The sequence below is a fragment of the Ochotona curzoniae genome, unplaced genomic scaffold (genome assembly GCF_017591425.1).
Source record: "Ochotona curzoniae isolate NIBS_2020 unplaced genomic scaffold, NIBS_Ocur_1.0 scaffold_2683, whole genome shotgun sequence".
In the NCBI taxonomy this organism is placed as follows: Eukaryota; Metazoa; Chordata; class Mammalia; order Lagomorpha; family Ochotonidae; genus Ochotona; species Ochotona curzoniae.
This window is the reverse complement of record NW_024467100.1, coordinates 4839949-4853200: the sequence shown is the minus strand read 5'-3', so window position 1 is coordinate 4853200 and position 13252 is coordinate 4839949. Positions and strand designations below refer to the sequence as shown.

General features: G+C 53.1%; 1 protein-coding gene across 1 annotated transcript; it reads left to right on the top strand.

Moving 5' to 3' along the window:
• The first annotated feature begins 1013 nt into the window (after positions 1-1013).
• CUNH1orf226 (chromosome unknown C1orf226 homolog) lies at positions 1014-2676 on the top strand. The gene is made up of 2 exons (XM_041003305.1): positions 1014-1356; positions 2169-2676. The coding sequence occupies exons 1-2, from the start codon at positions 1025-1027 to the stop codon at positions 2668-2670; spliced, it is 834 nt and encodes a 277-aa protein (XP_040859239.1). The 5' UTR covers positions 1014-1024; the 3' UTR covers positions 2671-2676.
• The last annotated feature ends 10576 nt before the right edge of the window (positions 2677-13252 follow it).

The window sequence follows — 13252 nt, the reverse complement described above, 5'->3', positions numbered from 1 at the left end:
CTTACCATCCAGTAGGTCTATACCCAGTCTTTTGAGCTAATTATTCAAGGCAAAGAGACATCCCTGAGGAAAGGGCCCTCTGTAAGGTCCTTTTAGGTGGCCGTTCCATGATCTAAGGCAAAGTAGGGAAGAGAGCCTTGAACTTTGGGTTGGGAGACCTAGAATCTAGTTGCTAGTCTACCAGTAAATTAGCTATTTGGCCTCAAATATCCCAAATCCTACATTCCTCACATGTAAATAGACACCCTACCACACCCCCAATCTGCTAGATTGTGGTGAAAACGAAGTGGGCTGGCAGCTATCCCCAGCCCCAAGGACCTGTCCACTTGTTATTTGCACCAGAGCTGCTCCCCTCCTCCTCCCCGCCCCCCACCCGCTCCGTCCCAAGTCCCACACAGGAGGTGAGGAGCTGCTGAGCCATTTTGTGTGGGTACAGTAGCACTTAGCAGAAACATCCAGCACCAAGCCTTATACTTGCCATGTCTCCACCAGCTACCATCCCAGGGCCCCAGAGCTCAGCATGCACTCGTGTTTCTGGAATAGCATCCTATTACATTACTCCCTCTTCATTTTCTCTCACCTTCAAAGAGCCTAGTGACCCCAAATAAGGGGTCAAGCCATGAATCAAGGAGGCAGCTTAAAGAAACAGGGTCATGTTTTATGACTCAATTGGATGCAGGTGGGACAGAATTAGAGCTTCTGGTCCTATCAGGAAAAGTCTGCTTTCCAGTGCAACAGCATGTTATGTTGGCTCTTAATTACAAGAGTGCTGCAGAAAGCTTGTGGAAAATGGAAGTGAAAAATCAGCTTGCTTCAGTGCTAGAAATGCTTGACATTCACAGGTTTGTCATGATGTACATTTTCCACGACCTTTTTGAAGACTCCTCGTGATTCCAAAGCCTCATGAAGGTACCTGTCTTGAGTGTGGTGGAAGGAAAAAGGAGCTGGGAGATAAGGGCTTTGGCCCACGGTCCTCCCTTCTCATCTGTGTCTCTTGCCCTTCTTTGTTCTAGTGGACCACAGCATGTTTGAGAACTTGAACACAGCCCTCACTCCAAAGCTCCAGACAAGCCGTTCCTTCCCACACTTGTCCAGGCCTGCAGCCCCCAGCCCCATGGGTCCTGGCTCTGCCACTCCCAGCTCTGCAGAGCCTGGTGCTCCGGGACTCTGGGTGGGCAGCAGCCAGCACCTCAAGAACCTGGGTAAAGCCATGGGGGCCAAAGTCAATGACTTCCTGCGGAGAAAGGAGCCCTCCGGCCTCAGTAGCGTGGGCGTGACAGAGATCAACAAGACGGCGGAGGCCCAGCTGGCTGGTGGAGCCGACGCAGCATCCGGGACCTGGATGGAGGATGATAGGTGAGCCCTTCCAGCCTGCCTGTGATCACTCTGGTTTTGGGGGGCTCCTGAAGGAGCACATGGAGAAACTGCTGTCTCCAGAGGAGAACAGCCCCAAGAAAGGAGAAGTGAAATTGTCAAGAAAGAGTTGGGTCACCTTTGGTGGAGCCAGTGTCAACGTTGCTCTGTTACTAGAGGCGTGTTTCCCGTAAGCCCAGTGTGCCTAGCCCTGTGCTGCACACTGTATCTGCTTCATTTTCCCTAATCCTCACAAGAACCCCAGCACATACCTTGCATCTCCCATAAACTCAAGTCCAGAGAGAGAGAGATAAAGGAGGTCACAGAGCTAGGACTTAACAAGGCTGGGTCGGAACCCAAGCAATAAGCAGAAGTTCTCCCAGCCAATGATGCCTGAGAACTGCTGCTCAGACTGAACCCCCGAGGTGGAAGCAAGAGAGCCCTGCCACGGCAGCCCTCCCCCTTCTTCCAGATTGCCCTAACAGGTGCATCGCAGATGGTTTGAACGCCTGCGCCTTGTGCTGGGTAACTTCCTCCGCGGGGTTGACTGCATAGGCTCCTCTGTGGCACAGGTCGTCAGTGGTTTTTAGGTTGTGTCTTAGAGGTTACACATTGCGTTGATCTGAGTGAGACTAGAATGGGCCAGAAGCTGTTTGTGTGGAAGTTACTAAGAGCCGCCTGCTAATTCAAAAGCAAGAGCCCAGGGAATCAAATGGTCACTCATTGGGAGGTAAGCTAAGAGAGTTAAGAATGTAGCATGGACTGGCATCACCCTGTTTTTACAGTCCAAGTGGTCACTGTCCTCAATCCTACAGGTCGGTCCTGCAGGAAGCCTTCCCTCGGCTGGAACCTCCACCTCCCATAACCAGAAAGCGAACTCCCCGGGCCCTGAAGACCACCCAAGACATGCTGATTTCCTCACAGCCCGTCCTCAGCAGTCTGGAATATGGGACAGAGCTGCTACCTGGGCAGCCCCAAGACTCCCTTCCCATTGAGCAGCCTGCCTCAGCAGACACATCCCAACCAGAGGTGGCCAGTGTGGAGATGGGAGAGGGAAGCAAGACTCTGCCCAATGGAGAGGCATCCCTGTCGGTCCCCGACCTCATCCACAAGGACAGCCAGGAGGAACCCAAGCTAAAGATGACCGAGCATAGAAGGGCCTCCTCGCCCAGCCTCATGGACAGGAACGGCCTTGGACTCAGCCTGAGCCCCATCAGCCTGGCTGAGTCCTGGGAGAGTGGCAGTCCTCCACCTCAGGCACGGACCTCCAGCCTGGACAATGAGGGCCCTCACCCCGACTTGCTGTCCTTTGAGTAGAGCCTCTCGTCTGCCCTGTCAAGCACCCCTCATTCTTCCCTCTGCTGTATCCTCCATGAGCGACATGGGCCCTTGTCCAGTTCTGCCATGCCTGTATCTTCCTTGTGCGTTCACAACACGGAGCAAGAGGTTCTCCCATGTGGGTCACCGCATGGGAGTCCTTGAGCAGCGCTAGCTAGAACGTCTTGTCTGCAGAGGCAGAGGGACTCGGGTGCCATCCCTGACCCCAGATTTCTTCTGGGAGTCAGCTGCAGCCTTCAGATATTAGAACTCATGCTAGACTGAGCTTGTCCTGGCTTCTTATTGAACAGCAGGGCCACCAGACCTACACAATGTTCCTTGGAAGAATTCTTTTTTCCTGCCTCTTCCCTGCTGCCCAGTCCCCTGTTCTTCTCCCTCTGTACCCTGTCCTCTTGGGTGACCCAGAAGCCCCCTTACCTGGAGAGGGAGCAAGGTTGAGGGGAGCCATGATGGATTTGGCTTGCTGATGGGCCCTGGCCTGGAAAGCCACATACCCTGACCTCAGCCCAGCCAGGGCTCCTTTTGGAGGGTGGGGGTCCCAAGGCAACAGAGCTCCCCAATAACTGCCTTGCCTTTGCCCTTGGAGTAGGAGGCTAAAGGATGGTCAGCAGAGGAGGTGCTGGCCAGGTCTGAGACCTTGAGTGCTCACCTAAGGTAGGAACCCTGTTGTCCAGATGCTCCAGATGGACCCCATAGAATCCGATGGAGTGCCATGCCTATCCAGGGAGCATGGAATAACCTGCTTGACTCCCTCACCAAGCAAGTGCACATGGCTCAGCAGAAGCAGCAAAATAGATGCATATTCTGTTTCGAGGGACTGACCCAGTAAACCTGCAGGTGGTCCTGAGGAGGGAGCATGGAGTGGAAGTAGAGAAGGTGGTGAAGGTGAGGCCAGGAACAAGGGAGGGAAGGCACTAGGGATCAGGATGCCTCCCTAGGGCTCAGCCCATTGCCCGGATGAGGCAGCTCCCAGTGCTGGCCTGGGAGACACAGGAGCCAGACTCTAAGGGATTGGAGGGAGGTCAGTGGAGTGGAGCGGAGTTGGGGGCGCTGTACACCTGGAATCAAATTGGTGCTGTGCCCCGCTGCCCTGGGCCTTCCCATCAGGCCTGCTTTGCCCTTATAATTTGCTCCTCCCTGTAGGGTCTTTGGGTGGGACTGACCATGTTTGTTCCACTTTCCCTGGCTCTTGGCTTAACTCACATCAGTGTTCTTCTCCTACCACGAGTCTTCTCCTGCTGCCTTCCAGTGGCCAGCACATCCCCAAGGATGTGCTGTCTAGCCCTGATGGCAGAGAGGCCATCTCAGAGCTCTCATTTTGTAGTTCTGTGAGTTTGTTCTAGAGAACTCTGGGATACCACACAACATACCCCAGGCACAGCTTCAAATGGCAGCTCTAGGAACAAGTCCAGTCTCGCCAATGCATACCAGCACATCTGAGTGTTTCTCTGCCATGGAACTTGACAACTGAACCCCCAGGACCAGGGTAGCTGTAGCCAGCTGCAATATGGTAGCTACACATGCACGTGGTACAGGCCCAGGTTTGCCCAAGTGCCCTTCACACCCAAATCACAGTCATCTGATCTAGGGTGGTCCCAGAGGAGTTCAGCCTCCTGTCACATTTCCATTGCCAAGAAACCCTGCTCCAATCTCTAGCTGCTCATGACTGCCATGAGCTACCTCCCCACCCCTGTGCAGACTGCTGCTGCTGCCTGAGAAAGCCCCCAGATGTGAAATGTGGTCTCAGATGTTGCACATGCTGCCTGGGCCATGGGGGTGACCACTACTCAGAGCCCAGCAGGAACCATCCCAAAGGGCTCAGCACAGACCATCCACCCACCCACCCACCCGTCCATCCATCCAGAGCCCTCCTGGCTGGCGAGCCTTGCCTTCCTGTGGCTGCAGCATGGTAGCCACGTCCCCAAAGATCCCTTATGGGGTGGCTAATCCCTAGGAGAGCAAGGTCTTAAGAAGGTACCCAGAATCTTGCACAGCAAGTTGGGGCCCTGTGTCTTGTTTCCCCAGGTCCACAGTAGCCCACCTACTCAGCCTCTGTACACTGCAGTGTGAGCTTGCAGCAGCTCCCAGGAAGATGGGACTTGTGTGCAGGCATGTCAGGTGAGGGGCAGAGGAAGCTGCAGGGGTAGAACCCACCAGCTTGAAGAGGAGGAGGTGGTCGGCCCCGGTTTGAAGGAGGAGGAAGATTATAGCTCTATTCTGAGTATTTTCTAGATAATTAATATTTATATTTTTAGTACTTTTCTGGTAGATGAAAATTACACAATAAAATGGTTTGATCTGGTTTGCTGGCTCTGTCTGCTGACCACAGGGAGCAGTATTTGAGTGAGTTGGGGGAAGACAGGAGACAAGGCTCTGACCCAAGCCCCAGGGGACTGTTTTCCAGGAGAGCCGGCGTGTGTTTCTCTGGCTGCCACCGTGAGTGGCACCTGCTGGTCACTGTTCCAGAGGCTCAACATGGTGTGCCCAGGAGACGCCAGCGGCCATTAGGTCATCATCTATGCCTGAGTCTCAAGCTGGAAGCCTGATACTTCTCCCACCAGGAAAGGAATGGAGTGGGGAGCACCTGTGTGCATGTGAGACAGAGGGAGAGAGAAAGAGCTTCTATCCACTGGGTTACTTCCCAAGGAGCTGAGCCAGTTGGAAGCCCAGGAACCAGGAGTTTCTTCTGGGTCTCCCGTGCAGATGCAGAGTTCCAAAGACTTGGGCCAGCTTCTGTTCTTTCAGACCATTAGCAGGGAGCTCAATGGGAAGTAGAGCAGCTGTGACTCAAACCAGTGTCCACATAGGATGCAGGTAGAGGCTTAGCCTACAATGCCACTGCACCAGCCACTGGTATAAACATTTTTTGAGGAGTTGTGTCAGGAAGAAGGGATGTACTGATGTCACTGCAGCTGCTGTCCTCCGGATGCTGGCCTCGAAGCCAGAGACAGTGGCCTCTGCTCAGAACATCTGCCCAGTTCTTGGTCCACCTCTGGCTCTGTGGAGTGCAGGGGCAACCCTGCTGCAGAAGGGACATAGAGCTGACCATGCAGGAAGATGGGGGCCATCAGGACCTCATTCCCGCATTGTGCAGGAGCTACGGGGAGCCCCGTTGTGCTCCAAGCCCCAAACCCAGAGAAGTAGCTCGTGGGCAGCTGGCTTCGCTCTCGGGCACTGAGGCCCTTGTCAGTGAATCCTGTGTGAGTTCTCTAGCTCTGCCATGCCCTCCCTGCCTCCCCCAACCCGCACCCCACTGGCCACGCTGCAGCAGGGAGCAGGTCAGCCCACAGGGGCAGAGACCCAGCAGTTGCTTGGACGGTTTCTTGCTGTGTTTGGTTCCTCCCTCAGGGCCCAGTGCTGCATCTGCTGCTGGGTTTGGGGTGTGCCCTCCGGACCCTGCCCTGGCTCAGCTCCATCCACACCCCCAGTGAGTTGGAACAGGCTACAGAGCCTACCCAGCAACTCCCGTTCTGCCCCCTCAGTGCAGATGACACCTGCCGCCTTCACCCCCTCCAGGGTGCCCTCCTCCTCTTTCCTAGGCCCTGGCACCCCTCTGGCCAACACGAAGGTCCCCTGGGCTGACTTGTTACTAATGAGAAAATTCCTTGGCTCTCTGTCTCCAGGGAGCGCCCCTCCAAAGACATACAACCCCCTTTGTGCCCAGCTTATCTGCAGCTGCTGCCAGGGTCAACAATGCTGCCTGAGGGGGCCTGGGGACTCTTCCCCTGCAGGCACTCGCCAGCTGGGACACTGCCTGCACACAGAGGATGTGCCACTCCCTTAGGCTCCCCTCCGGCCACCTCCTCGCTGGGGCCAGGGAGGCTTGCCTGAGATCTGCCCGTTCATAGAGCAGGAAACACTCCCAGCATTTTTTTTTTCTTCGAAAAGGACTACAAAGCTTTTTTGAAACAGCCAAAACCAACAAGCAACTTCACAACACAGAGCAACTTTGTTCAGCTGCTGTTGGGCTGCCTTCCTCCTGCAGGCAGCCTTCTGGGTTTGCCACCTAGCTATCGTCCTGGCTTCCGAAGGTGCTATTACCCCCACCGGGCTGAGGTCAGGGACACCTCAGGCTCCCGGCCACTGGGTGGCTTACCAGAATGCTCTGTTGGTTTGCAGGATGGCGATTTGGGTTATTCCAGGCCACTGTGGGCCAGGGCAGGGAGGAGCTGTAGGTGCATCCTACGCCTGCCCTGTGTGCTGTCCTTGTGGGCAGGAATGCTCATTAGTCCGAGCTCCCTTCTGCCTTGCTTTAGCTTTCTGCCATGATCTCTTGGGGTCTGGGGGAGGTTGGCTCAGTGGTTGGATGCCCTGCCCCTGAGCATCAGGAAGTCTCTCCGGGCCATGCTAGACACCTGCTCTCTGCCCCTGGCCAAGGTAGCACACACCTGGGAACTGGGTCTCCTGAAGAGGACACATCGGCTTCCTGTGCAGCGAAGCTGAGCACAGGTGAGGCTGGGGCTAGGGCCTGATCTTGCCTCTCTCTCATTCCTTTGTGACTCTGTGGCTGGTACACACATGGTCCAAGCTCGGGATTCTGACTGGGAAACAACAGCCAGATATCCCACAAGTACTGGGCACTATAGGGCATCCTCAGCCCAGCAGCCTCAAGCTAGCTGGTCAGCTCTATCTGCCGCACCTGCGCCCCTTGCTCCTGGACCCACCAGGGACATCTCAGAATCACCCCCACGCCTTCACTGAGGGAAGCCCATCCACCTGGGTCACTCTTCCCCTTTCCCCTCTTTCGTCCACCTTGGCCAGGCTGTGTGGGTTCAGCTTGCATCTCAGCTCAGGTGCCCCTCCCTGTCCCCGTCCTCCCCTCCCCTGCTTTCCTGGAGCAGCCCAGGAGTCCTCCCTCATCTCCCTTGCCATGTGCTGTGGCCAGCGGTGGGCTCTGTGACTGTCCATCTCTGGCCCCTTGGCTCCCAGCATGGTGCCTGGCCACCATGGCTCAAGGATTCAACAAGAAGTGCTTGCATTGAGCCCGACTCCAGGAACTCCCGGGCTCCTCAGGGGTGCACAAGGGGACAGCACTATGTCTTGCCTTTCAGCTCCCGTTCTCAGAACCTCTGTACAGGATGGGCTCCAGCTGCATAGGGAAGGCTGTGCGGAAAATGATGAGCAGGCCCGTGTGTGGCTCAGCTGTCCCCAGTTGGAGCCTCTTTTAACACCGGCTCCCCGGGCACATGCTTTTCTGCTGGGCCCCATGCAGACAGACGTGCTTACTTTTGGAGCACTGAGTCCCTGCTCTCGCTATTGTCACTTGCATGTCCTGCCTCCCTAGCAACTGGTGCTCCATTAAATCGCTACAGCTCCTGCACACGCCAGGCTCCAGGAATCATGCTCATCAATTCATACGATCATCTCATTTTCATCACCACTTCCCTCCACCCCCATGCCAAAAAGCTTGAAAAGGAGAGCTTGCAATGCCCAGCCTTCAGCTACAGAAGACAGCTTACTGTGTGTGAAGAGTTACACACATCCGCTCATGAATCCTCTTCTGGTGAGGCAGGCCTTTTGCTCCCAGTTTAGAGATTGGGTATGCTGGGGGCTCTAAGCAAACCACCTGCATCTTCACAGCTGATGCACAGTAGAACCAGCCAGGAAACCTACCTGTCCACCCATGGCTCAGCTGTCTCTCCATCGCACCCTGCTGGTCAAGAATTCCAGGAGACATGGCCTGAAAACATCTTTTTGAACCAGACCTTCTCCAAGCACAAGTGCGATGTCATCCAGCACCAGCCAGTCATGTGGGAGTGAAATTTAGAGACCAACTCCATCTGATACAGACAGTAAAAATGGCAAAGCCTAACGTTGCTTAAAGGTTAACCTGGGTCAGCATCGTCTTGTTCAACAACTACCCCCACCCTCGCTCTGTGTGCAAGATTTCCCTTTCCTCCGTGAGGCCGACCCATCGGCACTGGAGCAATAGTGGCAGAGCGGACGGCAGCGCCTGCTCACAGCTTCCGTGCTGACAGTTCAGTGTGAAGCTGCTCCTTTGGGCCGTGCTCTCAGCTCCGCAGGACAGGTGCCGGAAGTTGAGCTATTGCAGCTGAAACTGCAAACCCGGGGAAACTGTGTGGAGAATCCTTGCCTAAGGAGCATCAGTATTTACGGCTGCAGTGGCTAACAGCGGGGCTACAAAAACGGTAACCTAAGGGTGCTGGGTTTCTTGATGACAGCCTGCCGTCTTGTGGCTGATTTGGGGTATTGCAGCTGTCCCAAGATGAATTTTTTACAACGAAACTAATACAAAAGTATGAGATATATTATCGCCATATTTAAAAGGTTTCCAATTTTCTAAAATCACTCACAGTATGCTCTTAAAGAGAAATAAAATATATAACACACATTAGGCTCAAGTATTTGGCCTCTTACCACCCAGTGCGATACCGGGCCTGAGTTCCTGGCTCCTGGCTCCTGGCTCCTGGCTCCTGGCTCCTGGCTCCTGGCTGAGCCCTGCAGTGGCAGGCATTTGGGACAGTGGACGAGCTAACAGACAATCTCTCCTCCCTCCTCTTTCCCTCTTCCATGGCTCCCATCTGTCCCACTTCTTCCAGCTCCATCTCCTCTACCTAAAGTCATCTTTCTTAGGAAAATTTAGGGGCCAGTGCTGTAGTGTAGTGGCATCCCGTATGGGAGCCAGCTCAGGTCCTGGATACTCCATTTCTGATCCGGTTCCCTACTGATGGTCTGGAAGGACAGCTGAGGATGGCCTGGGGTCCTTGTGCTCCTGCACCCATGTGGGAGACCTGTGAAAGCTCCTGGCTTGGGTGGTCTCTATTCCAGCTGTAGTGGTCACTTGGAAGTAAACCAACAGATGAAGGATCTCATTAAGTAAATCTTTAAAATGAGATTTTAAGAAAGTACACTTTAAACATAGTCCCTTAGAAAATTTCAAATACAAAACTGCTCTTGGGAAAAATATTTCAGCAAGAAAAACAATATAGAGAGTCTTCAAAAAGTCATGGAGGGCCCGGTGGTGTGGCCTAGTGGCTAACGTCCTCACCTTGAATGCCCCAGGATCCCATATGTGCGCCGGTTCTAATCCCAGCAGCTCCACTTCCCATCCAGCTTCCTGCTTGTGGCCTGGGAAAGCAGTCGAGGACAGCCCAAAGCACTGGGACCCTGTACCTGTGTGGGAGACCCGGAAGAGGTTCCTGGTTCCCGGCTTCGGATCGGCGCAGTACCGGCCGTTGCGGTCACTTGGGGATTGAATCATCGGATGGAAGATCTTCCTCTCTGTCTCTCCTCTGTATATCTGACTTTGTAATAAAAATAAATAAATCTTTTTTTAAAAAAAGTCATGGAAAAAATCATACACATTTCAAAATGGTTGTGTACCTTCCACAAGCTGTTTACTACATCAGAAAATTTCAGTAAAGGGCCCCATGCAGCAAACTAGTGGCTAAATGTTTACCTTTTGTATTCATAAGGATCCCATATGGATGCTGGTTCATGTCCTGGCTGCTCCACTTCCCATCCAGCTCCTTGCCTGTGGCCTGGGAAAGCAGTCGAGGACGGCCCTTCCTTAGGACCCTGGAAGACCTGGTAGAAGCTCCTGGCTTCTGGCTTCAGATCAGATCAGCTCCAGCCACTGTTGCCACCTGGGGCGTGAACCAGCAGATGAAAGATCTTTCTGTCTGTCTCTTCTTCTCTCTATAAATATGCCTTTCCAATAAAAATAAATCTTTTTTAAAAAAGAAAGACAATTGGATGGCAACAGACACACATACACTGTTGTACAGAAATTCAAATTTATTGAATTATAACTAATTATCCATTTTTTTCATGGAAGCTTCAGATCGGCAGGAATAAGTTTGATCTACTCAGGGAAAAGCACAAAAAGAGGAGCAAAAATAAAATGTGCAATAATTGGAAAGAATGGAGGGCCCAGTGTAATAGCATAGCCGTTAAAGTCCTTGCCTTGAATGTGCTGGGTTCCCATAAGGTTCTAATCCTGGTGACCCTGCTTCCCATCCAGCTCCCTGCCTGTGGCCTGGGAAAGCAGTTGAGGACGGCCCAACACCTTGGGACCCTGTACCTGCATGGGACACCTGGAAGAAACTCCAGGCTCCTGGCTTTGGATTGGCTCAGCTCCAGTCGTTGCTGCCACTTGAGGAGTGAATCATTGGACGGAAGATCTTCCTCTCTGTCTCTCCTCCCCTCTGTATCTCTGCCTTTCCAATAAAAGTAATAAAATCTTTAAAAAGTGGAAAGAATGAAATAGCATAGCAGAAAAATTAAAGGACAAAGTACAGTAAGCATAAATGTATTGGATGCACCAAACAAAAGCAGAGAATATTAAATTGGAAAAAAATAGATCTGGAAATATTTTGTCTATAAAAGGCAATGTATTTTTCCCCCCTTTTTGATGCTGTTTGCATAGTTGATTAGGATGCAAAGGGTCAAGGGTTATAGGAAACTGGACAAGACCATTGTTTTCACATTCTCTTTTTTCCTTCCTATATCTGGGGAAAAGGAAGTGATAAAGGAAGAAGCCCCACCCAGCATCCCACCCATCCCAGGTCCCTGATGAGGGGCATGCTTCAAGCGCTCTGCTCAAGTGGTTCTGATAGTTCAATGGTTCTGAATTGCTGTCAATCTTGCCACTCCATGCATGATGAAATCTCTCCAGAATCCCCTGGCTGACATAGTCCACCTTAGAGTCTCTGCCTAGATTTTCACTGCCAACACATGGCTGGGGTAGTTGATCATTTTGTTCTATCCTCTGTTCCGGTACTAGGTGTCCCCTGCAAGTTCTAACGTTCCATCGTATCCTCCAAGTGCAACTGGCCATGCTGTCCACTGTTTTGTTTGAGCCATGCGGAGGCCCAGCTCTGACACAAGCACTCCACGTTTAAACCATGCACCCTGCAGTTTTCTTCATGGTTGAAGTTCTGAGTCCAGGAGTTCAGTTGAGAGATCTCCAAAGAAACCTCATCTGAGGCGATCTCAGACCCAGTTCTTGTGTGTGCTTACCAATACAGGTTGCGGCACAGTCTGTTGCCCCAATCAGCTTACGTGCACACTGGTGGTTGCGATTGCTGGGTCAGTTCTGTCTCCAGCCCTGTCTTCTATGCAAACTAATGAGTGCTGCAGCCCAGCCCAGTCCCATCTACCACACATTTGGCCATGTAAACCAGTGGGAGCTGCAGCTTAGTAGGGGTGATTCCCAATGACCCCCACCAGGCCTGCCCCCTGCCCTGGTTTCCATGCTTGCCAATATATACAGAAGACTGGTCCAGTCTGTTCCACATCCCATTCAGCTCTCACGCATGTCAATGGACATTGAAGCCTAGCTCACCTCAACCAGCCCCACTATCCAGCCCACACAGGTGCCACTCTGTCTAGCCATGCCTGTCCTGTCCTGGTTCTCATGCTCACTAGTGGGAGTGGCAACCTAAAAACAGAGGTACCCACTGTTTTCCTACTGGACCCACTCCTTCTCCTGAATTTTGTATTCTCCAAGTGCTTCTGCAGTTTAACTTGACAGAATTGGCCCCCTGTGCTGGCATCTGCCAACTGATGCTGCAGCAAAGTCCAACCAATTCTCACCCACTCTGCTCATGCTTACACCAGTAGGAACAGTCACCCCAGCCTGATTTCCCCTGATCCAGCTCACACGAGACCAACAGGTGTTATAGCCCTGCCCAATCTGGTCTGCCCCCAATCCCAGCTCTCAAGCTCACTAATGGGAGTAGTGGTCCAGCAGGGGAACCCCATGCAGCTGCCCTACTGTGTTCATTTCCTACCCCTGGTCTAGCGTATGCTGGTTGAACACTGCAGCCCATTCTGGCATGGCCTGCCTCACCTCGGCATTTGCCAGCCTGTGCTATAGCCTGGCCAGGCTTGGCAACACCCCCAGGTTCCGCACACATTGATAGGGGCTACAACCTAGTCCAGCCCAGCCCAGTCACAGGGAGCCCTCAGTCCCAGCCCTCATGTGAACTGGCTGGTATTGCAGTCAAACTGGCCTGACCCACAAACCATTCTGAATTCTTGAATTTGCCACTGAGTGGTATAACTGGCTTAGCCTGGCTTGTCCCAGATCTGAGCCAAATGTATGCCCATGGGTACCGTTACCTGGCCTGGTCTGGGCTGCTCCCTATAGTGGTTCCTGTGCTCACCTGCAGGGACTGTGTCCCAACAGAGGAGTTCCCAAGCTTCTCCATCAGAACCTCTCTCAATGCCAGATCTCATGCACACTGGCTGATCTCATGCCAGCCCTATTTAGTCCACCTTCTGCCCTAGCAGGAATAGTGGCCTTCCTGACCAGCCCTTTCAGGTTCTTACTGTTGGGTGTTACAGCCCAGCCAAGCCTGGTCCACACCCAGGCACAGCTCATATATGTCTCACATACGGGACAGAGATCTAGCCCAATCCATCCTACACCCATCCTGGTTCTACGAGCTCTAGTGAGTGCTTCAGTATAGCCCAGTCTGGTGCACCCCAGAACCAGTCCACACCCAAGCTGAGGGAGGCTGCAGCCATATCCAGACCAGACCATAGTCCCCACCCTGGCCCTCATGCTCACCAGTGGGAACCACAACCCAGACTG

What these genes read in the sequence shown, in the direction of transcription:
- CUNH1orf226 (XM_041003305.1), top strand. Translation starts at nt 1,025, where the DNA reads ATGTTTGAGAACTTGAACACAGCCCTCACTCCAAAGCTCCAGACAAGC. An exon ending in ACCTGGATGGAGGATGATAG is followed by an intron (nt 1,357 to 2,168) that starts GTGAGCCCTTCC and finishes TCAATCCTACAG; the next exon opens with GTCGGTCCTGCAGGAAGCCT.